General features: G+C 36.9%; 2 protein-coding genes and 1 long non-coding RNA gene across 7 annotated transcripts; 2 read left to right on the top strand and 1 right to left on the bottom strand.

Annotated features, from left to right (window-relative positions):
* The first annotated feature begins 3,278 nt into the window (after nucleotides 1-3,278).
* On the top strand, nucleotides 3,279-13,998 carry LOC109107190. The gene is made up of 3 exons (XR_002020715.2): nucleotides 3,279-3,525; nucleotides 8,574-8,616; nucleotides 10,922-13,998. It is a non-coding gene; the product is annotated as an uncharacterized LOC109107190 (long non-coding RNA).
* Nucleotides 9,559-20,373, bottom strand: trim13 (tripartite motif containing 13). Of its 5 annotated transcripts, XR_006155594.1 has the most exons (4): nucleotides 20,269-20,373; nucleotides 15,659-16,900; nucleotides 10,857-10,949; nucleotides 9,559-10,298 (listed from the first exon to the last, which is right to left on the bottom strand). XR_006155594.1 is itself a non-coding variant. In XM_042731088.1 (3 exons), the coding sequence occupies exon 2, from the start codon at nucleotides 16,892-16,894 to the stop codon at nucleotides 15,680-15,682; it is 1,215 nt and encodes a 404-aa protein (XP_042587022.1). In that variant the 5' UTR covers nucleotides 16,895-16,900; nucleotides 20,269-20,373; the 3' UTR covers nucleotides 11,006-11,142; nucleotides 15,659-15,679. The 5 variants fall into 5 exon arrangements, 4 of the variants coding, with proteins under 4 accessions (XP_042587022.1, XP_042587025.1, XP_042587024.1 ...); XM_042731088.1 differs by lacking the exons at nucleotides 9,559-10,298; nucleotides 10,857-10,949 and adding an exon at nucleotides 11,006-11,142; XM_042731091.1 differs by lacking the exons at nucleotides 9,559-10,298; nucleotides 10,857-10,949; nucleotides 20,269-20,373 and adding exons at nucleotides 11,006-11,142; nucleotides 17,240-18,741.
* On the top strand, nucleotides 19,290-25,126 carry spryd7b (SPRY domain containing 7b). The gene is made up of 5 exons (XM_019120456.2): nucleotides 19,290-19,916; nucleotides 20,327-20,443; nucleotides 21,088-21,254; nucleotides 21,360-21,462; nucleotides 23,832-25,126. Exons 1-5 carry the CDS (start codon nucleotides 19,811-19,813, stop codon nucleotides 23,927-23,929), a joined length of 591 nt encoding a protein of 196 aa, XP_018976001.1. The 5' UTR covers nucleotides 19,290-19,810; the 3' UTR covers nucleotides 23,930-25,126.
* Nucleotides 25,127-25,580: the final 454 nt, after the last annotated feature.

The raw sequence follows: 25,580 nt of genomic DNA on the forward strand, positions 1-25,580 counted from the left end.
GACATAGAGAAAGAAAGCATGACCGCTAATACCCCGTTTAATATCCCTGTTAAATTCACGAATGATGAAAAATAAAGCTCGCCAGCTTTGTGATACATGCACCAGAAAAGCAGATACTCCAGCAGATGATACATGTTAATTTGAGCGTTAAATCAACCGCAGTTTTAGCGTTAATGTATGTACGTAAATGTATCTGGTTAAACTTAAACTAAATATTGTATGTAATCACATACGTTCGCCTGAGACTATCAACAGTGTGAAGGCGATTGCAATTGTAACAATCGTGATTTCAAACACCCGACTGGCAGAGCTACAGTTAAACCGTGCTCTGTTGGCCGTGTAAGGATATTGTGCGTGGGTTCTGGGTTGCTAGCCGGTTTGAGGGTGCATTTTCTCTCGACCAATCGTGCGCGGTGCTCTATGTCCCGGCATGCCCAATGCGGGCAGGGGGAGGCTCCGGCCAATTTGAATGAAGACTGGAGCTTTCGGCGCCATTTTCGACTGAGCAGCTACAGCAACAACAGCTGCCTAGAGAGGCTCCGCACTGTAGTCCAGTAATTTGAGTGAGGGGACACTTTTTCTTTTTGTTTCCAGAAAACAAAGATATATTTTTTTTCTGAATTCGACCACAGATTTGAGACCCTGTTTCCCGGCGGATGAACGCGGCGGACACAAACTACGATGTGTAGTGACAACAAATAGTGAAGTGGAGACTGAAGTGAGCTAGGAGGCTAATCCGGCTAGCATCTCCAGTCGAGAAGGGGCGTCCGATTGGAGCCGCGCTGTGGGAACGATATATTTTTGTATTATTTTTCGAAAAATTCTAGCAAATACGCGGATGACTTGAAAATTCTATAAAAAATTCGGAAAATTCTGGCAGGCGACGGCGAATAGATCGGTGTGGGCTGTTTGGTGGAGCGAGGTGGTTTTGTGCATTTTTTAAACGTTAAGTTTGAGCGGGATTGGTGATGTGAGCGAGACGGCCGGTGTTCTGAAATATTCGGTGTCTGAGATTTTCGGTGACGCTGGGCGGAGCTTACATGAATATTCATGAGTTTCCTGTTTCGCGTTAAAGCGTCTCTGATAATATTAGTACGTTTTCACCGGATCACAAAAACTGTTCAACAAGGTAGGTTAATTACGTTTCAGCTTCTAACGAAGATAAGCAAATGTTGAATATAATTGTTCGTTTGTGCACAAAATGTTATTGTTTGCTGTTTTTTAAATGTTTACTCAACGATTACAGCCACTTATTTGCCAGAAGCAGCCTATCGTTAGAATACGCTACAAGTAAATGGGCCAGTAGCTGTTAAATATTTCTCATATTCCTCTGTTTTGCTATGAAAAGTATGTCATTTGAAGTTGTGTAGCATATGGTGGCACAAAACTTTGCTCACTGTATTGTAAGACTGTAAGGTGAGAAATGAAGAACGATATAAAGACTCTTATGTAGTAACAACTATTTAACTTTTTTTTCTCCTTAAAAAAGGTGTCACATGGAAGTGCATGACAGCCTACAGTTCATGTGGAGAAGCTGTTTGTTTGTAATTAATATATCTGTTACAAATCAGCAGAGTTTGATACTTGCACTTCTGCCTGTTATTTTTTTCCTATAGCTTACAAGCTCTTCTAATGGGGGGAGACTTATATTTTTGTCAAGTTATATATGAGGCCACTATTGCACACATAGATGAAGACATGCGTAAACGTTCTCAGAATTAACTTTTGCTTTTTTATCTGATGCAGGGGATGGTGGATGTGTACTTTATCAGTGTAATAGTTAAAACAAATCATATGCAAAATAAAAAAACTTGTATAGCCTACTATTTGATACAAATGTTGTATTATGTAACCAGTTTTAAAGTTTTACTACATTTTGTTCCTGAAATCCACACTTTTGGAATCAAGATAATCAAAGGTAATCAAACCAAGCACAACCTAATAAAACATGTTTCATGGATAAAGGGTTTTGTAAAAAAGTTCATGTTGGTGGATATTCCACTAATATTAAAAAACATGTGGGTCATTCTTGAATGGCTTATTCTGCAGTGGTATAAACAATATGATCCCATTGATTTGGAAGCATGTTTCTTCTCCCAACATTTAGACTGATTTCATTGAGTTTGTTCATGGTGTATAAATTTTCTGTTTGCCATTTCTTGTTCATATAGGAATTTACTTTAATAATGTATTTAATAATTTACTTAAAACAGAAGTCATATAACATGTGCTTGCTTATGTTGATCAGTAGGCCTATCCCTGAACACATATACAAGTTGTTACATACTTGTGCAGCTTTCACCTGTTTTTTTTTTTTTTTTTTTTATAATTGTGAATATTTATTTTGTTTTTTTTCAGGTGTGTAGTAAATGTCATTTATGTAATGTCTTCACCACATCGGTTAATAAAACTTTTAACACCGAATCAGTTGAAGTCTTTATTCAGCAAAAGCAATCTACTTTTATCTTTGAAATGAAAATATACAAATTACTGTATGTTTTGATATAGCCACTTTCTATTAAACTACAAAACATTTTAATTGTTATAAGTTTGTAGAAAATAAGCAAAAAATTTGTTAAAGTACTGCAAGGTTGTGGATTTCAAAACTTGACCAATACACATTTGAGTCAAAATGATTGTCAAGTGCACCACAATGTGTATATGATTAAATACAATAATAAAGTGTATAAAGACATTTGTACATTTTTGTTTAACTATATAGTGCATTTTATCTACTAAATGTATATTTTTTTAGACAAATAAAGAAATAAATACAGAGATTAAGAATGTTTATATTCCAGTTCATGTGTGCATTAAAAAAAATTCATCTTTTGCTTTGTTATTAAAAACATTTTTTTTGAATGATTGAGCAAACGATTAGGAATGACAGAATAATCATCATACATTTTATTATGGCACAACAGATACATTTTGGAACAGTTATTAAACGACACATTTTAAGGACTCTTAATATTATAAAAATGCTTAATTGTTGTAGGCTCATTTGGAGCGTAGCCTACATCAGGTAAATCATTACGACAATCACAATCTTTAAATTATTTTGCATATTAACAATAGTAATAAAAACAACAATACACTAAGCATAATGTCATTCTAGGCTAAAACATACCTTTTTGAAAATCGTTTATGTTTCAGTGACAACGTACTAATATTATCAGAGACGCTTTAACGCGAAACAGGAAACTCATGAATATTCATGTAAGCTCCGCCCAGCGTCACCGAAAATCTCAGACACCGAATATTTCAGAACACCGGCGAGCCCGACAGCCTATCACCGAGCGATACACCGGGATGCCACACCGACCGACACTCTCCTGGTCTTTACTACAGTTTCTCTTCCTCTCTCAGCGAGAAAACAACGATGACCAGAGTGCCTTTTATTTTTTCCGGGTTTTTTTTTTTTTTTTTTTTTTGCACGAACTGTGTGTAATGAGTGCGCCGTCAGAATTTTTAACTGCAAACTTTTTTTTTCGGTGGATTTACAAATATGTTCAGGTGTTTTAGGTAAGTGTAATATTTTACATAAAACGTGTTTTTGTTTAGTAACTGTGAAAATAATGATTTATGGTGTGTGTGTGTGTGTGGCAACAGTAATGTATTAAAAATAAACATCTAAGGTGTAAAAAGCACGAACTGTTTGACAAAAAAAAAGTAAATAGGAGTTGGAGATGGAAACGAAGAAGATGAGATGAAAGAGGGTTTGGTTCGTTTATAGAACGAGATCGTCTCTCGATCGAACAAACACGTCACAGTGTGTTGATCGAACGTTCCTGTGTCACACTGTTGCAACTTCACTCAGTTATATTTCCGTCTTGCAATTTGAACCCCTTGTAAATCACACTAAGTGTTATGGACACGTATTCATACTTTTATACGAGCGGGCCTGTAAATTGAAATTACATAACCAGGTTGCATTGTCGGATAATTTAAGGCCTAACGTTAGTTGTATAATTATGGTGTGCGATTATTCGTCATATTGATTGTTTTAGGTGAAAATGGAAAATTTACTTTTATGTATTGCAACGAGAGCGAGAGCTCATCATCTTTCAGAGTGATCTTAGGTCGGCAGTGGCTGATTTCGCCGGCCTCTTTTGTCAGCGTGTGCACCTCAGTTCTTAGACCAGCGCCGTATTTTTTTTATTTTTTTTTTCTGTGTGTTCTTAAAGTAATATTTTATGATGTTTTTTGTTGTATTGATCTCGACTTTATAACAAATCCTCTATGCATGAAGGAAAATAGCACTTCGGGTACTCTTGTTCTCCCTTATGTAGAGGTCACATGCAGAAAGGTCATGAAGTCATTACCATGATGCTTTGACCTCTTAATTGTGTTGATTGATGTAAAGGCCTGTCCATGTCATGTGATGTCATGGAGGTTAACCCAGCAGAGACCCCGGGTCACTATGAGCCCAAACAGGGCAAGGCAGTTCACAGAGTGCAGTTTTTGAATCTTTTTAATAGAAGTTATCAACCTAACCTTAGTTTTATGCACGGTTCGTGTCACTTTTGTTTTATTTTTTTGCAATATTTCACAATATTTATGGATTTTAGCTTGTTAAAATGATACTTTGTACACTTGTATATAAATGTGGCCTAATGTAGAATGTTAAAAATATAGTTAATATTTTAGTCCCATGTCCCACAAATCTAAATGCGCTTTAGCTTTGCCTAAATAACATGGTTTGAGTTATTTTGGTGTTAGTTGTTTAATGGACATTCACGAAAAAAAGTGACACAAGTTACACCATATACCAGCATAAGCCCTATTACAGAAACCTTACATTATGACAAAAGACCCATTGGAGCATTGGATGACTAGGCACAAAATGTCAGTCTAAATGTTACTGTTACAGAGAATTTACATTTGAGATGCAATCATGATTTATTATATTGCACATTAGAATTGCACATTCACTTGGCCAAAAAAAAAAAAAAAAAATCAGCACAGTGGTCAGTGTAAGTCAAAATGATTCTCAGCCTGCCTCTTCCTGAAATATGCATGCAGTTCCCATTTCAGTCAGGTTCATTTATTCTATTCATTAAAATCACTAATGTTTTAGTTAGCTTAGTATAGCCTAATACCAAATATGACTTGTCTGAGTGTCTTTTTACATTAGTTCCTAAGTGTTTTTTTTTATTTTTATTTTTTTATTATTTCCTGGCAGTTTTTCTTCCCATGAGTTGATCCTGCCTGGGACCGTAGGGAAACCCCCACAACTAAACCACAACGATCTCTTTATCATGTTCGCAACATTGCAGTTTAATCAACAGACACGTCACTGACTCAAATGCCCCAGTTTTAGTGACAGTGCTGATACTACTATATATACATATACTAGAAAAAAAAAATTGCCCAGTTTTTACAGTGCACAGACACATTTTAGTCATAACTAGGCTATTTTAATCATATTTCAGGAATATCACCTACAGTAGGCAGTTTATAGTAATTAGTAGTATAACAGTATTACTTTGTATTATCTGTATTTGGAATTTATTTTAATGTTTGGTATAATTTTATTACTTAATCCCACACAAAATTAATGACAGAGTACCTATGATCTATTGCCATCAAAATATGTAATCAGTTAACTTACAGGTTATTTTAGGCAGACAACTCTTTACACTTAAAGATGATATACATCTATTATCTATAATAGTATTATTTGGTGGTATCTATTTTGTACACCTATTTTAGCTCTTTTAGGGAAAAGATAGCATTTTTCCACCCACTGGCTCTTTTTTTAAACTTATGTCCCTATTCACTTATAATCTTTGTTTGCATGTTTAGAGGAAAGATACAATTGTTTTTTAAAATGTATAATGCGTTTACATATTTTTTTTTTGTGTCGATAATATAATGATACAGATGAGACCATTTGAGTGTGGGCAGTTGAACTTAAAATATGTTGCATGTTAAGACATTGTGACATGTTGCTGGTGTGTCCAGGGCTGAATTTTGGGAGAAGCTGATTTTTTTATGCTGCCAGATCTATCAGTTTTTAAAAGTAAAAGTCACCAGACTAGAGAAGTTAAATTTTGGTGTGTACAGAATTAAACAACTAGTTAGAAAAAAAACAAGAATACATTAAGTCAGTTATGCTTTGTGTGCTTACGAGTGTGAGAGAGTGTAAACGTGAATTTGCAGGAAATGAAGTCTTACACTTCAGATCTCCTGACCAGAGGCTGTAATATACACAGTCTGTTTTAATATAGGGCTAATTTATCAGTTAATTGTGTGGGTAATTTTATGAGATACACCATGTTAATTTTATCATACACCATGCCAGCATTTTCCGAGTTTGCCATTAACTGTGCAATAGTGGTGATGTGACAAGTTAAACTGATTTTTTTTTTTTTTTTTTTTTTTTTTTACACAAATAGAAACTCCAGTGTTGTTCTTGTTTTGGCCCATTGTGATGTGCAGGAGCAAATGTGCGGTCACAGGCACACAGAATGCCTCTGTGACATCACCCACACTCTTTTAATGATTACAGGGAAAGTAGTGTGTGTGTATATGAGGGCTGCATTTTTTAATTTTTTTTTGTATAAAGCATGCCAGTACTAACTGAGACTTACAGCTCAGATATTGACTGTTTAGAACATCTCTCTAATTAATGACAGAGTTTAAGTTTGGTTTGGATGTGAGTTGTTGTGGATACAGGCTGTTTGCAGTGTTGCAGAGCTTTCTTTGATCAATGCATGTGTGTAACTGTGAGAGGTTGCAGTCAGGGCACAGGTGTGTGTTGCTGTGTGTAGTTTCAGCCGTACTCAGGTGCAGCAGTGCTGTACAGGTGTGCAGGCCTGCCTGCTGTCATTCTTTCTTTGACTAAATATTTACAGTTTTTTTTGTTTTGTTTTTTTGATTGCAGAAAATGTGTTTGAGAGAGACACACACACACACACACACACACACACACAGAGCTTTCATGACTACAAATGCAGAAGTGTAGTTATATTACAGGGTTTGAATATGAATGCTGCGTGTATATTATTTGCACACGACAGAATTAATTATTCATGGTTTTATTTATTTTTGACATTTTGTCTTTTTCTGCAAAGTTAGTTGCTTCCTACTTCAGTGATCTTAAGTTAAATGTGTGAAGTAAAATGTCATTTTGCTCAATTTTCTTTTGACTATTTAACTGACAAAATAATTACATGGGTGAGTTTCCTGCATAAAGCCGAGTCTCGGAGTGTGCGAGTGTGTCACATGCTGATGTTGATGGAGGAGTGGAAGGTGATACCCTTTGACCCTGAGGTCATGTGAGCTCAGTAAAATACAAGCAGAAAGAGGTTAAATGTTATACATTCATTCACACCCCCTTTCACTCACAAAGACTCGTTTAGGGGCTCTGACGGTCCTCCTCGCGCACACACATATGCACATGACCACTTTCTAGGTTATCAAAGAGTTGTGTGCTCATGTACTGCTTTGTATATTTTCAAATTATATAATTACAGCAGGACTTAAAATTATAGCTTAATATGGTGCACGTAATGTGCATTTATCTGGTGGGATTATGATGTTGCTAGTGCACAAGATTAAACACCAAAATGGAGGTTTGGCCAACTACACACATTATAGAGTTGAAAGAACTTTTAATATCCCTTTGATGGTAACAATTAAAAAAAAAAAAAAAAAAAATTAAGCATAAAAACAACCCCACATATTTTTTAAATGGTTTGATTCATGGAGTTTGAGTTGTCTAACCAGGCTGTATTTTGTTTGACCTGCTCTGTTACTCAAAGTCGTCCTAAATGTTTGTTTTTCCTAAGTCTCCTTTTCTGCTCTGATAGTTGTCTGATAACTTTGGTGTGACTGAGTCTTTTTTTTTCTCCATGATAAAAATTAATGTGGTCAGATGCTTCCTGTGAAGATACTCGTTTATAATATCTTAGCATAAGGCTTGCTGTGTGTGTGTGTGTGTGTGTGAGTGAGAGAGAGGGAAAAGAGACGTGGGGAGTTGGTGAAAGGAGGGGGAAAAACGTTTTCTCGTCAGTCTCTGTTTTTGTGCTGCACATGTATCTCTGGTTCACATCTGAAAGAAATGCATAATTTGTTTTTTATTTTTCTAAAAAAAAATCTAGTGGATTTGAAGGAGCTTTTTGAGACAAACTTACATGAGGTATTAGGTGTAAATTTCAGAAATGGTTTCTTGTATAGGCCAATAATAGTTTAGATCATTCTTCTTATTATTTGTATCTTTGAAGGGAATGTATTTTTAAGGGCGTATTTAAGATTGATGTATATTTTTTAATGTACATATTATAGTAATATTTTACATCTCACACACCACAGTGATATCAGAGAACACACATCCACTCATAGTTCACAGCAACTTTTCTCTCATACACACACACACATACACACACACTGTAGCACTAATAAGTGTATCTTTTTTTTTCAAAGTATAGGTGTATTTAATTATTATTGTTTTAAACTATATATGTATCTGTTTTTAAATTGTTCTGCTGTCTGTTACACCAGCTTCTTAAAACTGCAGCTTTGAATCTAATGACTGTATTTTGATGACCTTTCTTCTTTTTTTCCAGAATTTGCCTGGTTGTGACATCAGAAACTAGAAAACAATTCAAGGTAATAACATCTCTATGCAATTTATTTTTTTATTTTGTGTTAATTGTTTTAAGAGTGGAGCTAAAACACATTTTTACAGCAGCTAGGCAGTTCAGGTGCTATATAACCAGTAAATGACACTTTCAGCATTTGGCATCTGGCAAGCGATCATGGTATTAAGGCTTTAAAATCCCCTTCAAGCAATGAGATGTCTGCTTTAGATCGACACAGTGCTTGTTTGCACAAGGGAAGTGTAAAATAAATTTTTTTACATTTAAATGTTCTTACATTTGCCTATCATGATTTTGAATCCCTTTTTTTCAGGCAGTGGTGGCTTGGCCCTAGCTTCTGTGAAAGTGCAAATTCACTGTAATGTCTGTAGTGGTTTTATTTGTATTTCTTGCCTTTGAGGTGTGTTAGCTCAAGTAAATGCTGGAAGAAAAAAAAATATTTCAGATGCCAACTCTTGTTTAGAAGCAATTACGAGTTTGTTGTCATTATCAAGTGCAGGCCACTGCCTCATAAAACTACTCTAGCATTGACTATATTGTGTGTGAGAGGTTCTAGTTTTCTTCCTGCCAATCTCATAGATTAGGTTTTGTTGGGGTAACAGAACTAAATGGCTGATTTTGGATAATTCATCTACTCTTGTTTGCTGTCAAAATCTCCTACGCTAGTTTTTTTTTTTTTTTTACAAGAGAAAAAATATTTTACCGTCAGTGACTATATCAGGAGCTAAACAGTATATAAATATTGTAGCATTGTCACATGTTGCATAACTGACCCAAATTAATAGTTATGTTAGTCAGGTCGTAACCTTGGAGTCAATGTTACACCTTAGTGATCATAATAAACAGATGCTTGAAACTTGTGATTAATTAATCTTTTATTATAATTAATATATTTTAGTATACTAATAAAGATACATACTGTTACATTTCAAGAAAATGATTTAATCGGTTCATCACAAGTGGTGTTGTTGGCTGTAAAATGCTGTGTTATTTAGTACACTCACTGCAGATCTCACCTTTCTGCTGTTTCACAATATTCTACTAAAAAGCAGGCATGGAAGTGTACTTGAAATAATGTTTAATGCTACAATTCTACAAAATCAAATATAATTCAGCACAATTAAATTACATTTTAAGATATAACTAAATTCTAAATCTTTAGGAAGCTGATGTCTCAAAGAAAATACTTTGTTATTGAGATTCTGTGTTTGGCAATCTATTTTCGGGTGTATAAATATATCTAATATTGCTATCAGTACTTCAGCTTTTATTATTTATTAAGTCTTTATTATGTTAATGATGTCTCACGTCAAGTCTGACTTGGTAAACAACATGAGCTTTTTTATCCTAACTGTACATTTTGTATCGTAACAAGCATGGAGCACAGGGATTGTTTCAGAAAGAATAGATATCTTGTTTAGCATAGTGTGGGCATAAAAGATGTCTTCAGCTGTGGGGCAGCACTTTGGGAAGCTGGTGGCAGGTCTGTTCCTGCGGTTGAAGATGACTACCAGGCTGGATGTTGTCAGTGCTGAATCACCATCTTGGAGGTCAAATCCAGTCTGGTCTAGAAGACAGTAGTGCTAGTTTCTTGTTTTCTTTAATATCATTATTTCTAATGGAGTTGCCAGAGGACAGGTTTCAGTATAATGTCTGAATGTTGCTGAGAGGTGTGTCTGCAGAAAATCCAGCCTGTGGAAAATAAGAACGGAGGGTAATGTACCACTGGGGATGATGATGTAAAAATAATATTATTTTGATTATTTTTTAATATTGTTGTGATGCCTCATTTTTGTCGTCTCTTGTGTCCTGTTTGAAAATAGAATAAAAAAGCAAATTTGCCAAAAGAGTACAGGACCCACTGGGAATTATGGATCTTTTAAATCGTGGTGTAACATTAGTTTTGACTTGTAGGTGCCTTTTTATTGAAGTGTAAAATATTATTTGATTCAGTGTGCAATAAGAAGTAGTAATAAATATACATTTTAATTATGTATGCTATAATTCTAAAGTTTTTTTTTTATTATATTTTTTTTATCAGACATCAATAAAATATATTTAGAAATGTACATTATAAGCATGCAAAAATAAGAAATAAAAAGTAACAACTAAATATGTATATCCTGAACACTTAATTGTACATTAACACACAAATGTAGAAATTAGACTTTTTTTCTTTTTCTAATTGAATGCAAGTGGTTTGCAGGCAAACACAACAATAGACACTGAAGTATTTTAGTGCAAACTGACAGCATCACGTCCAGCTGCTGTGTGTATGTTCTCACTCAAGTGTCCTCCTCTCTTCTGTGTTTCAGATGGAGTCCTGGAATGCCTCAAGCCCTGCTGAGAGAAAGAGAGAGAGGAAGGAGAGGAGTCACTCGCTCTGTGATTCTGGCAGTGCTTGGTCATGTTGCCGAGAGTGTGAGTGTGTGATTGAGAGAGAGGGACCCTCTCTAGGTGATGGTGTAGCAGCACAGAATGGTTTGTGGTGATACAGATGCAGGCCGTGATGTGCTGCAGCATCAATTCCTGGGACCTACGCAGTCGAGAGAGAGAGAGAGAGAGAAGAGAAGGATTGTGTGTGTTTGTGTGTGTGAATGTGTGTTGTCTTGCTTTAGCAGCATGTAAATATTGGAGTTACTCCTTGGCAAATGCCTCCAATATTGCTCATGCTGCTGAAGCAAGAAGTCACCAAACAGCACATGCACGTCATCTTTTTATCTCAGCTACTAGGGCCTAGCTGGTGCAGGTAGTGGCTGACTCACTGGCACTGAAATACCTTCATGGTCTGAATCATCAAACCAACATAGAGAAGCCATGCAGGAGGACCCTCGCTCTCACCGGAATGAACTGAATGGTCAAAGGTAAAGATAGGTGCAGTGTTTCGTTTTGTTTGAGAAGTTAAGTAGCTTTTTTTAAGTCATGTGTTTTTCTTGTTTATAGGAGAAGTATTCTTAATATGTAAAAATACAATTTTATCCTTGTATCCTATTTTTTGTTTGTTTCAATCTTTTTTTTTTTATGAAATATTCCAAATGAAATCACTGTTTTCCTAAACGTGCTGTTGCATTTTTGTGTTAATGCAAGTAAATAATAAAACTGAAAAAAGAGGAAAATCTCGTCTGAGCTGTCGCACACTCATTTGAACCTCGTTAGCGCATCTGTTGTCGCTGTATATGTTCAGCACTTTCCACAAGGAACGCAACTTTTATTTCGGAGATCTCATCTTTGTGGTCGCTTTTCGTCTCTACTGTATTTGAATACTGTTGTAGAAATGTGTTATTTTTCTGTTGATGAACCAGTATAACCAAGTGCGTTAATTTGATTTTTTGTATTATATTTTATTTTTCAAGTTTTCCTCATTTCTGGTGAGTACACTGAGAGCACAAAACTGACTCAAATAGACTTTTCCCGACAATAACAAATAAGCAAGGTTTTTAGATATTTATATGGAGATTATTCCGCTGGTTAAAATGGACGGCATATTAATATTAGAGGAAAATGTCTCCATGTTCTTGCTGGAGAGGTTACCGAACGGCGCATGCGTACCATAGGCCTATCATTCTTATATAACATCAGCATTAAAAAGCTTATCTCCCAGCGACTTTCTGCAAGTTATTTTTCGGTTTTCCCGGTAGATGTAAATGACGTGTGACAGCACTTGTATTAAATAATAGCCTACACAATTTTTGTGAGATTTCACACAAAGTTCCGTAGGCCTTAAAAAAAGAAGAAGAAAAAAGCAGTATAATGCAGTGCAGGGGTCAAATAGCCTACCATTAAAAAAATTACGCCATTTTATGAAAATAAATCAGAAAGACACATTTATGAGCGGGCTAAATCATCTTAGCACATATAACCACGATTTGGACTCGTTCTTGCCATGTCTTTGAGAAATTATAATTATTTTATTTATTTGTTTTTGTATGATTACCGGGGTCAAATATGTTTTTTTTTTTTTTTTTTTTTTTTTTTTTTTTTTAAGGGCCCATTTTATAAGGGACCCATTTACAGGCAGAAATGTGTGTGTGTGTGTGTTTTAATGTCTGAATGCTGCGTTTGCCCGATTTGATCACATTTTCTATCTTTGACAATAAAGGAAAGACGTTTTATTATTATGTATTTAGTTTGTTTGTTTAATTGACCAGCACTTAAAACCGTTGTTGCCTTTAGCTCGTAACACGATCACTTCTGACACAGGTCGATTTAATCTTCTGACGCTTCGTTTCAGTCATATGATGCTTTTAGACATGATCTAAAGATGGTCCGCGCAGCTGAGATAATGTAGCAACAGTGCACAGTTTCATAGAGATTTTAATCTATTATTTGGTAATGGCAAAACATACACATTTTAATAATTTAATGGAAAAGTTTTTCAAAATGAAATGGCTCATTGTCTCTTTTTTTTTTTTTTTTTTTTTTTTTTTTTTTTTTTTTTTTGCAAATAGATAGCCTAACTTGATATGAGGACGGATTTGTAAGCGCCTCTTTTAATTATTAAATAGCTTATGTTTTATCAGAACCTAAATTAATGTTTTCCGCGCACACTTATTTTGCTGAGTGATGCATTGGGAAGTTCTGTTATAAGATGACATTTTACATGGCTGTGAAAAATATCTAGGCTGTTTAATTTAGATTACTTTTAGGCAGACATTTAAATAAAATACATGTTTGTTTGTTTTTCGCTTAATTTAATTATGAATAGACTGGTTTTTACAACTAGTTGCAGTTACTGATCCTCGTGTGTAGACACAAGTACCGAGGGGAAAAAAAGTCCGTCTATTTTTTTTTAAGTGTGCGAGTGTGTTTATGTCGGGGAAACTTAGGTATGTCCAAATAAATTCACCTTCAAATATTACAGCTCTCGATATTTTCTCTGCACACAGCTGCTGATTTCCAAGCTCTTCTTTTAATTCAGTAGACAAAAGAATGGGATTGAAGTCTGAAATCCTTGCGGATCTTTGCTGAGTGCCTTAACTGTTAGATGCAGGACAGTGCATATGTAGAAGGTTAACGCAATTTTAATAAATACAATGTGTAGGCTATTTTATTCATTTATTTTGCTATCTCGACAACCATAACACTTCGTCCGGGAGTTTTGAGACATTTGCAACTATAGGCTAATTGCTGATGTTCCTTATTGCTGCATCATTTATCAGAATACAAGGTTGTGTTGCTATTTCAGGATGCGCCGCATGATACACTTTCATTTATGCAGCTTGAAATTTAAATTTAAACAGTGATCATATTTCGTGTATCTGGTGTAGGCTGTCCGGTTATATAATGGGCAAATGTGTGTTTGCTTTAGTGTCTGCAAAAAAAGGAACACAACTAATGCATTTCACATTTTGCTACAGGACACTTTTTTTTTTTTTTTTTTTTTTTTTTTTTTTTTTTTTTTTTTTTTTTTTGCGGCTTCCTAAGTCAATGTCGACGTATGCATGTATTTCATTTGACACATTTAAAAATAAGCATAATGCTAGAACTTTAATATATAGCTAGCATACATAGGCTATATGAAGGGAAATTTATTTGGAGTCTCATGCCTATAGCAAACTTCAACTGTAAAAATAAAAACAGGATACAATGGCAACATGGAAAGCGCAGCTTTTCAGTGAAGCCAATTCATGAGACGAGTATTGACAAAACCAATTATTAAAACAATTAAATCATTAGTCTTTAGAAACATTAAACACAAAGACAAAACATTTAAAGCAAAAAGAAATAGCCTATACGTGTGTTGACATGATAGTGAGGTATAGGCTACTAGTGTAAGATAGATATGTGACAGAGTGAAGATAGTGTCGTTATTTTAAAGACACAATGTTACATTTGTTTAAAAAGAGAGAAAATCGAAGAATTGGAATTACATAACATGACAATTTCAGAGAGAGGTTCCTGTTAGTCGGCAATGTGTTCTGCAGGCTTCTGAAAAATGTAGATGTATTAATAAATTCGTTGTTATTCAATTTACTCCACGTTATGTAAGTTTGTATTTAGTAAAGTAGGTTAAAGTAGGTAATTTCACTTTTCATCCCCCAATTCGCCTGGCAACAGTCGGCTAAATATATGTTCGGTGACGTGCTCAGGGCTCCGGCGGTGACGTCATGTCAGAGCAGAGTCGTCCGAGAACCTCTTAGGATTCCTGTTTAAACAGTGGCAAAAACGGGGATACCTTTTTCTTTCCCTTTTCTTTTTCTCTAAAAAGTCCTGACTTAATGGTGCACATCTCATGTCTCTCCTTTGTGAAATTGTAAACATTACCAAGACATTGATGAGGTCAGATTATTATTATTATTTTTTGTATAAAAATATTAAATAATTTCCCCTCAAAACACGAATCTATTACATTAGCCAATAATGTTCAGATAAAGTTTTGTTACGGCACTAATAATTTCAAAACTTTCTTTTAATGGCAAATGCTATTGCAACATTTGAACTAGCCTATATTATCGCAATATGTATTAAATCAACAACAAACATATAGCAGTATGCAAGTTCATTCGGAGTGAAAAATAATAAAAATACTGAAGAACTGAACTTACTGTCCTGGTACTAGACTGACATTCAGTTACGTAACGTTTAACCTTGAGTCTCCTGATAAATTGCACAGAGTAGATAAACGATATCAATGCACAATCGGAATGTGTTCCTCTTTAGTTTTTTTCTTTTATTTTTTTAGTTAATTTCCAATACTGGTGTTTATCAAAACTGCAATAAAGCATAATATATTAGAAAGTGAAAACTTGTATTCGAGAGGAACGTTTGGAGATGAAGTATACAGCTCTATGTAACTTAAGTGAACAAGGCATTTTATTAAATGTAAGATTTGGGAATGTTGTCCCATTAGTAAACAACGATCCATCGACACTTGATTTTCCATTTAAAACCAACAGACAAAATCAGTGCAATTTACTAGCACACAAATGCTGACTGTATATGAATCAACAATTTTTGTTACACATTCAAAAACAGACACAAACTAAATTTTCCCAATGCTACAAATCTATGGGATTTTCTAGGTTGGCACATTGTAGGACATAAAAAAGTACCTAATGAATGGAGTTATAAAATCAGCTGAGGAAATCTGATGTTGTGTTTATCAGGTCCAAGATACAGTTCCGACACAGCTCGGTTAGTAGCGTGCAGATCGCTTCCGCTGCTTTCCAGCAGGACCCAAGCCAGCGCAGCATCTCTCCAGGACAGGGCAGAGAAAAGCCACTGAGTGCGACCACCTTATCCTGGATGCTCAGAGCGAGACAGTCCGACGGGAGAAAGTTCAGCGCTGGGAGACACGCACATACAACCAGAACAACTCTCCACAGCACGCGGGAGTAGCGCGGAGCGGCAGCAGGGAGCAGCGGAGCCAGGTAGGTGCTGCTCTCGTAGGGGGCGCACAACTTGTCCACCTCTCCAAGACGCACCCGGTCCCATTCCTTCACATCGAAGCTCTGCAGGCCAACCAACCCCACGTCCACGTCAGTCCGCGACGGCAGCGGCGTTCCCCGAATGACGCGCAGCTTTTCTCTGAAGTCCTGCATCTGCTGGAGGAAAGTGAGCGGGTCCGAGAGCGAACGGAAGGATTCGGCGATGCTGAGCGCGTGCTGCTGCTCCTCCAGCGCCGAGCGGAGCTGGTTGATCTCAGGGTCAAAGGTCTGCATGACCGCGAGCTTCAGAGTCTCCAAGTCCGAAAGGATCTCGCTCCGTCTGTGCTCCAGCGTGCGTAAAAGTTTGTCAAAGTACTCTGAGACTCGATCCGCGTCCCGCGAGACCCTCTCGAGCGCTTTCCTCTTCGCTCCTTCTAACGATTCCAGGCACGAATGCACCTCCGCGCCCCTCCAACCCTCCACGAAACGATACAACTCCTCAAACGCGAGCTTCTCGCGTTCGTACGCCTCCTCCAGCGCACAAAACTTGTGTCCCTTATGATCGCCTGTCGTGGCGCAAAAGCCACAGATGAGCTTCAGGTCCGTGGCGCAGAAGATGTTGAGCGGCTGTCCGCTGTGAACTCGGCAGAGAGACATCGTCGGCATCACTCGAATCCTGTTGTACTTCTCCACGATGCCACGCAGGGAGTAATTGACTTGCAAGCTCGCGATGCCGGTGTGCACGGTCTCCTTTCGACAGGTCGGACATTTGAACGGTGGTCTCCAAGCAGGGCTCCGGTTACCGTCCAGGAGGCCCTCCAGACATTTCTTGCAGAAGCTGTGAGAGCACGGCAGAACGCGCGGATCCTCGAAAAGACAGCAGCATATTGGGCATGTGAGGTCCTCCTCCAAGAGCTCCATCGTATCCTAAAGTGGAAAAAGACATCAGTATGAAAGCTTGTCGGGGGCATGACACATCAATACAACTTTCATCATCTTGGCAAGCGTCTTTCCCGTGCATCCCACACCGAATGAGCTGTCCAGTGTCATTCTGGACATCATCTACATTACGCGCAATAAACCAAATATGTGTTTACTTTTGCGAGAATGCGTCACGAGTCTACAGTGAATGCATAATAGGACCAAATTGGCTGAAAATGAGAAAACTGCATTTTTTTTTTTAAGAATCAACATCATCTGCATCGATCAGAAGATATCTTTCAATGCATAGCAAGCGATTCTGTGGAAGAGGCACGACAGGTTAACCAAATATAGTAGGTCAGATTGCCTGATGATGAAGACTCCTGAGCGCACCAGTACTTCATTTTTAATTGCTGCGTGAGAATTTTCGTGCAGGGATATCCGAGGACCTGTCCAAAAAACTTCAAGGCATTGATTTAGAAAAAATATTCCCCGCCGTCGAGTTGTCAAAAATGTTTCTCGGTTCGCCCGGGTCCGGTTGTCAAGGTATTACTACGGTTGTGGCAGATTTTGCAGGCGGAAAGCATCAGCAATTGGACCAGAAGCGCACTAGATGCTAGGCAGTGTGCAACGCAATCATGGCTCTTGTTGCTGTGCAGACTTCGCTCTTTCCAATTGGGAAATTTTAACTAGTTCAGGTCAAGTCAATATGGCCAAGAATGCGCACAAACAGCTAATGAATAGTGCATCTAAAGACAAACATTTCAACGCCACATTCAGCGTGATATCCGCTTAGCGAAGTGTATTTGCAGCCCCGAGCGCGTGAAAACACGTTTTGCGCGGTGAGAAAGAAGTGCAGAGGATTCCTTCATTCTTGGATGGGGTTGTTGCGGGGGAGCACTCACTCTCTCCTAGATCAGCGTTTCTCTACAGATTACGTCAGTACTGGCGTTACCCATCATCTACCCACATAAACGCCTAATTCATCTATTCACTGAGCGACAGTAACGAAGTGATTTCGTTTACATCTAGTCATGGGTTACAGACACAGACAACCAAAAAGCACGTCGGGTTTTCTGCCATAAAGATGATCCTTTATCACGCCACTTTGGTCGCATATGCCCGTGCCATGTGTCAGGGTCTTGACGCATCGATAACCAATCGCTACCGAGTCACGTGTCACAATATTTTGACCTCGATTTTTCTTCCACTGTTTCCATGCCATCAGGAAGAGAAGGGCTTCCGAGGCGCTGCGCTCATTGGTCGAGTCAGGGATGAAAGCGCATGCAGTGACGTAATTGGCCACGAGAGGGCTCAGCGAACCGGTTTGTCATAGAAATAGGATAAGGGCTTTTCATGATTGTTTGTTTTTATTTAGTGTATGCTAACTCGATATTTACACAAACCAGAATTCACAAGAGGGACGCATATATTCAAAAATATACAATTGTATCCCAGTCCAACTCAACACTATGGTATATGGTATGTTTTTTTTAGCGATTTTCTGGTTAAGTAACAAAAGCTGTTTTGGCTTTGAACTTTAAACACCTTGTCATATGTTTACCTGTCATAAAATAATGTACATGTGACCCTCTCTGTGAAATCCAGGCTAAAGTCTCAAAATCTAATTATGAGAGAACAACCATCAAAGTTTGATTTCAACCATTAATTTCACTATGATTTTAATCTGACATGGCCTTAGATATAAAGGTTACATTGTCCCAGAATGTTCTTTACCTTACTAAGGATGATTTTATGTAGTAAACATTAAATCACAAATAATAAAAATGACATTAGCTGGGTTTTCACAACCAGGGTCACATTCTCTAACTCTTGGTGAAGTGAAAGTGGCCAAAAAAATAAATCCTCCAGTTTAAACTGTTGAAATTGCCTCCTCACGGTGTATTTTCAATTTAATGGCTATTAAAGTTTCTCCAAGTGATTATACGGATGTACATTTTCATCCAGACCGCTGATGGTGCGTCACACACGCGGCTTCTGTCACCAGCTATCTGTAATTTTCTCTACCCTGGTCAGGATGCAACATTTGCAGTTGTTTGTGATTGCTGGATTTGTAAAAACTACACTTTTTTTTTTATATAGATTTTGTAATTTTCTTGCATGTCAACCCTAAATGTAAAGAGGTGCACTTTAAAATTATGAATCACATTTACCCTGCAAAAGAATTTTTCAGAGTAACACTTAATATTGGGGACTCAAATATATGCCAATTATGCAGATAATTAGAGATAGAAACAGTTGAACACTTGTTTTTTTTTCCAGTGTAATTTGGTACAAACATTCAGGAATGATTCATTCAGCTGGATACAACAGAGAATACCTGTAATCCTCTCATGGGAAATTAAGTCTGGTTTCTTATTCAAGGATAAAAAGATATCTTATGTAATAAATTATTTGTTGCTTTTGCTGAAATTTTACATTCATAAATGTACATTTTTCAAAACTCCCCCATGATTAGTGGTTTTTAAAAAGGAATTTGTAATATATTTGGAGACGTTGGAGAAGTCCCTAAGCAAGGCATTTGTATACTTTATTAGAGGATTCTGGTTTAATAATGTGAGAGCCTCCTTCTCCCCTACTTTTTTTGTCTTTATACATATTTTTTCTCCCCAATATTTTTATTTATCTTAAATTTATTTTGTGATATGGTGTACAGAGTGTGAATAAAAATTGAGTGTAATCTTAGTTATGAATGCCTTTCTGTGTTGTTCATAAAAATAATATTAAAAAACTTTCTGAATCGGTAAGCGCCCCCTTGAGGTGGACATCTGTGTGTGTCAAAACGGCACCAGTAGTCAACACTAATTTTTCCGTGGGATCCAGTCTATCCTGGAAGCGTTGTGCGCCCTTGAGTTTGACGCGTGCAACTGCACTTCCGGCGATCTCGGCGCTAGAATGGCTGCAGTGTTTCCGTGTTGTGTGGCCTGCTGCGGGGATGGCGGAGCGGGCCATGCTCCCCTCAAAGAAATGCCCACCGTACAGCTAGACACGCAGCACATGGGTAAGAGTCATTTCCACTGCTCAGCGGCCTCACAAGAAGTCACCCATTTACATTTAAAGCGAAGAGATGTGCCAAGCTAGCAGATGATGCTATACACTAAAAATAGCGGCTTGAACACAAATGCACTAATAAATGGGTTTACCATCACTGTTTTTAAATAAATAATGTGCATGCGTTCCTAATAGTGTCTTATTAATCAGTCCTTACTACTCTGGATCTCATGCTAGCTGCTAGCTGACAGATCAGATGTCTGTTTTATCTCTCTCGTTATTGAGTGAATCAGGTAGGGGGGGTCATTACAGCCTCGTTTTTCTGCAGTTATGAAATTACCCAGATATTATGAAACGCATACCTGTATTTCAGTGCTGTAGCAGTGTGGTCATGAGAGTTTGCTTGGCCTTTTTTCCCAGGGACGGATGTGGTCATAGTGAAAAGCGGGAGGCGGATCTGTGGAACTGGAGCCTGTCTAGCCAACGCCCCTCTACACCAGAACAAGAGCTATTTTGAGTTCAAGATCCAGTCCACGGGTGAGTGCCTCCATGATAACTGTTACTGTACATTCAGCAGGGTCAGACTTTTCATCAGGTTATATTGTAGCCAGGTATTTCTGTTTCGCTTTGGTTGTTTTTAATATTTTTCTAATGCCTGTACGAACACTGTGGAGCTGTCAGAGAGATGTATTTTTTGTCTCAAAGAGGAATGGTGTTGAGTGTGTAGCTGATGTTAAATAGATTCTGACATAAGCAAATTAATAAATAAATAAAATAAGCTTTAAGAACACAACTCCAGTTAAGCAATTGAATTAATCGCAATAACCAGAAATCAAGCATTAGGCAGGGATGCCATGCTGAGTGTTTTCATATGGTTAAGCAATAGTGTCCCTTAATATAAAAGACAATTTGTGATAGTAAGTTAATAACTCATGATATTTAATATTTCTCAACAAATTTACTCCCAGAATATTATAACTTCAATCTCATAATCTTAGATTTTACTTTAATTTACGTACCACTAAAATGCCATAATAATAATGATGATAATATATACATGTTTTGGTTTTTGCATTGTGATATTTTTACTACAACCACATTTTACCTCTTGAATCTCTCTAATGTTCTTCGATGGATAAGTACAGCTGTCTCATGAAGGTGTGCTGCTGTTTGTGGTGCAGGTGTTTGGGGGATTGGTGTGGCCACTCAGAAGGTGAATTTGAACCAGGTGCCGCTGGGTCGAGACAGTCACAGTTTGGTGCTTAGACATGATGGGTCCATATACCACAACAACGAGGAGAAGAACCGATTACCTGCCAACAGTCTGCCTCAGGAGGGGGATATAGTGGTACGTTTTTTTGGAATTTGGACCGTGAGGTATCAAATTGTGTAATACAGCAAGCATATACTATGTTAGACATTGCTTCTGATCATAAATGTGTCTCTGTTTTAAGGGGTGACCTATGATCACGTGGAACTGAACCTGTACTTAAATGGAAAAAACATGCACTGTCCAGCCTCAGGTATTCGAGGGACTGTGTTCCCCATAGTTTATGGTGAGTTATATTTCAGTTATATTATATTAAAATTAAATTAAAATTTATGCATTTAGCAGACGCTTTTATCCAAAGCGACTTACAGTGCATTCAGGCTATCAATTTTTACCTATCATGTGTTCCCGGGGAATCTAACCCCCAACCTTGCGCTTCGTAACGCAATTCTCTACCACTTGAGCTACAGGAGCACTATATATCATCATAAGCATTATATATCATCATAATATATAATACTGAGTCTATATATATATATATATATATATATACAGGTGCATCTAAAACAATTTGAATATCGTGAAAAAGTTATTTTTTTTTTCAGTAATTTATTTCAAAAAGTGATACTTTCATATATTCTAGATTCATTAAATGTAAAGTAAAACATTTCAAAAGTTTTTTTGTCTTCATTTTGAGGATTAGAGCTTACAGCTCATGAAAGTCAAAAATCCAGTATCTCAAAATATTAGAATATTCATATTTGAGTTTCATTAAATTATTATCCCTACAGTATAAATTCCGGGTATCTCTTGTTCTTTGAAACCACAATAATGGGGAAGACTGCTGACTTGGCAATGGTCCACAAGATGATCATTGACACCCTCCAAAAAGAGGGTAAGTCACAGAAGGTTATTACTGAAAGTGGTGGCTGTTCACAGAGAGCTGTATCAAAGCATATTTAATGCAAAGTTGACTGGAAGGAAGAAATTGGGAAGGAAAAGGTGCACAAGCAACAGGGATGACTGCAAGATTAAGAATACTGTCAAGCAAAGCCGATTCAAACACTTGGGAGAGCTTCACAAGGAGTGGACTGAAGCTGGAGTCAGTGTATCAAGAGTCACACGCTCAGACGTCTTCAGGGAAAGGGCTACCAAGCCACTTCTGAAACAGAAACAACATCAGAAGCATCTTACCTGGGCTAAGGAGAAAAATAACTGGACTGTTGCTCAGTGGTCCAAAGTCCTCTTTTCAGAAATCAAGGTCTGGAGGAAGACTGGAGAGACACAGATCCAAGCTGCTTGAAGTCCAATGTGAAGTTTCTGAAGTCAGTGCTGATTTGGGGTGCTGTGATGTCTGCAGGTGTTTGGTCCATTGTGTTTTATCAAGTACAAAGTCAATGCAGCCGTCTACCAGGAGATTTTGGAGCACTTTATGCTTCCATCTGCTGACAAGGCTTTATGGAGAAGCTGATTTCCTTTTCCAGCAGGACTTTAGCACCTGCCCACAGTGCCAAAACCACTTCCAAGTAGTTTGCTGACCATGATATTACTGTGTTTGATTGGCCAGCCAACATGCCTGACTTGAATGCCATGTGGAATCTATGGGATATTTTCAAGAGAAAGATGAGAAACCATCGATCCAACAATACAGACAAGCTGAAGATTCAGTAGTGCCTCAGCAGTGTCACAGGCGGATCACTACCATGCCACACCTCACTGATGCTGGAGTTTGTGCTGAAGGAGCCCTGACCAAGTATTGAGTGTATAAATGAACATACTTTAAACTACATGAACTTTTCTGTTTTGCAAATCCTATTTTTGATTGATCTTAGGAAATATTCTAATATTTTGAGATACTGGATTTTTGACTTTCATTGGCTGTAAGCTCTAATCATCAAAAAAAAAAAAAACTTTTGAAATGTTTTACTTGAAAATTGTAACATGTTATGAATCTAGAATATATGAAAGTTTAAGCTTTTGAAATAAGTTACAGAAAAAACTTTTTCACGATATTCACATTTTTTTAGATGCATCTGTGTGTGTGTGTTTGTTTATATATATATATATATATATATATATATATATATATATATATATATATATATATATATATATATATATATATATAAAATGCTACTGTAGTTGTATAAATACATATATATATGTTTTTTAGGCTAGTCCAGCTGATGCACAGTTTATTTAAAGTAAAAATCTTTCCCAAGAAGCTCTTTTAATTGAAAACTGGGACTTTTGTCCCAGTTTAAACAAATAAATAAATATTTTGAGAAATGTCATACAATGGAAGTCAGTTGTCATTGGGCAGTCATTGGGCTCCAATATTGTTTGGTTCCCAACGTTTTCAACATATCTGTAGAAGAAATAAAGTCAAACAGGTTTGTTACAGCATGAGGGCAAGTAAATGATGACAGATAGTTGTGAAAGGGAACATGTCATAAAGCAAAAGCTTTATTTTAATTTGCTGTATATTTAACAAAAACTTACAATACAAGTTTTAAAAAATGACTGAAAAAAAAAAAGATTTGTCATGACATATTACCTATATATTGGAGAGAGGAAATGTCATGAACTGACAAGTTTTATTCATATGATGAACTAATATATTGATGTTTGTAATCTCCTTTCTCATTCTCTCAGTGGACGACAGTGCCATCATAGACTCCCAGTTCAGTGATTTCTACCATACTCCACCTGAAGGCTTTGAAAAGATTATGTTTGAACAGCAGATCTTTTGAATTGTCATCTGTGTGCAGACACACACACATTGTTGTTGAACGGTGTGTGTGTGTGTGTGGCAGCACGTGGTTACAGTCTCTTTCAGTGTTGCTTCTGCCTTTGCTATTACTGCTGCTCTTGTCTTTTTGGAAGACAAACCAGGCTTTTTCCCGTTTGTGTGTTTATGTGTGTTTGGACACACACAAATAAGAGAGAGAGTCTACAACCCAGAAAACACTTTACATAAGCACTGAAGACACTTACTGATATCTATTTTCTGTATTGAGTGATACTGATAAACTGAGCTTATCTTATTATTTAATGACCATGTACAATGATCCGCAGCTGATCAGCTTTGTTTTTAATTTATGTAGAAATTATTGATAATGTACCGTTGACTTTATATATCTACACAAATATCAGCTTTCTTGAATGAACCAGTTGTATTTGCACTAGTTAAATGTGATTGAGAATCAAACCAAACCTCTCTTATTGATTTTTGATGAGTCTGTTACTGTCGTTTGCCTTTCATCTGAACTAGGCATATTTAAAAATAGCTAACAATAGCAGTTTACAGTATTTTCCACAGTGTATTTTAACGTTTTACCTCTGTGAGCTCTATTGCACATAATATTAAACAGGTAACTTTGGCTGAACAGATTTCAGTGTCAAATAGACACTGACATGCATGAATCTGTTTAACATGATTATTTTTGCTGCCCTAGCTTATATCTTGACAAACTCCTTCAAATGTTAGACTGAAGGCAAACATTTCTTTTTGCATCAGATGTGTTTTTCTCAACTGATGTCCTGGACCTGAAGTAATTCACATCTGCACAGTAATATTTATTACAACTATGAACCTAATTTTACTGGTTACTGGAGCAATGTTATGTACTCTTAACACTAAAACCATTCATGCATTAATTTTTTTTCACACAGTTGAATACACAACCAACTAACAGCATGACCATGCAGCTATCTAAAGGCAATGTGCTTTTCAGAAAAGGTGCTCTGAAAAAGTTTTGTCCTGTAAGACTTGTCAAGTCTGATTTTCAGTCCCCAAAAAAGCTTGAATTCTCTGTTCACTGTCTTATGGTACATTCCACAAGTGCTGTATTTAATAAATCTAAGTATTCTGTCTCTATGTCAAAGACCTGTGTTATAGTGTGAAATTACAATGACTTCTAACCCAATAAAAATACAACAATCAAGCACCTCTAAAAAAAAAAAAAAAAGTTTAGTTAAAATGAGTCCCTAGATCTTTGATTGTTAATTGGAGGAATAATGTGGGTTAGCATTAGTACTAATTCCATATATAACCTATGTTTATTGAATATCGAAAGAGTGAGAGACATAGAGGGTAAGTCACAGAAGGTCATTACTGAAAGTGGTGGCTGTTCACAGAGTGCTGTATCAAAGCATATTAAATGCAAAGTTGACTGGAAGGAAGAAATTGAGTAGGAAAAGGTGCACAAGCAACAGGGATGACGGCAAGCTTGAGAATACTGTCAAGCAAAGCTGATTCAAACACTTGGGAGAGCTTCACAAGGAGTGGACTGAAGCTGGAGTCAGTGCATTAAGAGTCACCACTCTCAGACGTCTTCAGGAAAAGGGCTACCAAGCCACTTCTGAAACAGAAACAACATCAGAAGCATCTTACCTGGGCTA

This window comes from Cyprinus carpio, chromosome B9 (genome assembly GCF_018340385.1).
Source record: "Cyprinus carpio isolate SPL01 chromosome B9, ASM1834038v1, whole genome shotgun sequence".
NCBI classification, from domain to species: domain Eukaryota; kingdom Metazoa; phylum Chordata; class Actinopteri; order Cypriniformes; family Cyprinidae; genus Cyprinus; species Cyprinus carpio.

Coding starts and splice junctions, on each gene's coding strand:
- trim13 (XM_042731088.1), bottom strand. CDS start 16,894: ATGGAGCTCTTGGAGGAGGACCTCACATGCCCAATATGCTGCTGTCTT.
- spryd7b (XM_019120456.2), top strand. CDS start 19,811: ATGGCTGCAGTGTTTCCGTGTTGTGTGGCCTGCTGCGGGGATGGCGGA. Junction 21,255..21,359: donor CTCAGGAGGGGGATATAGTG/GTACGTTTTTTT, acceptor TCTCTGTTTTAA/GGGGTGACCTATGATCACGT. Junction 21,463..23,831: donor TGTGTTCCCCATAGTTTATG/GTGAGTTATATT, acceptor TCATTCTCTCAG/TGGACGACAGTGCCATCATA.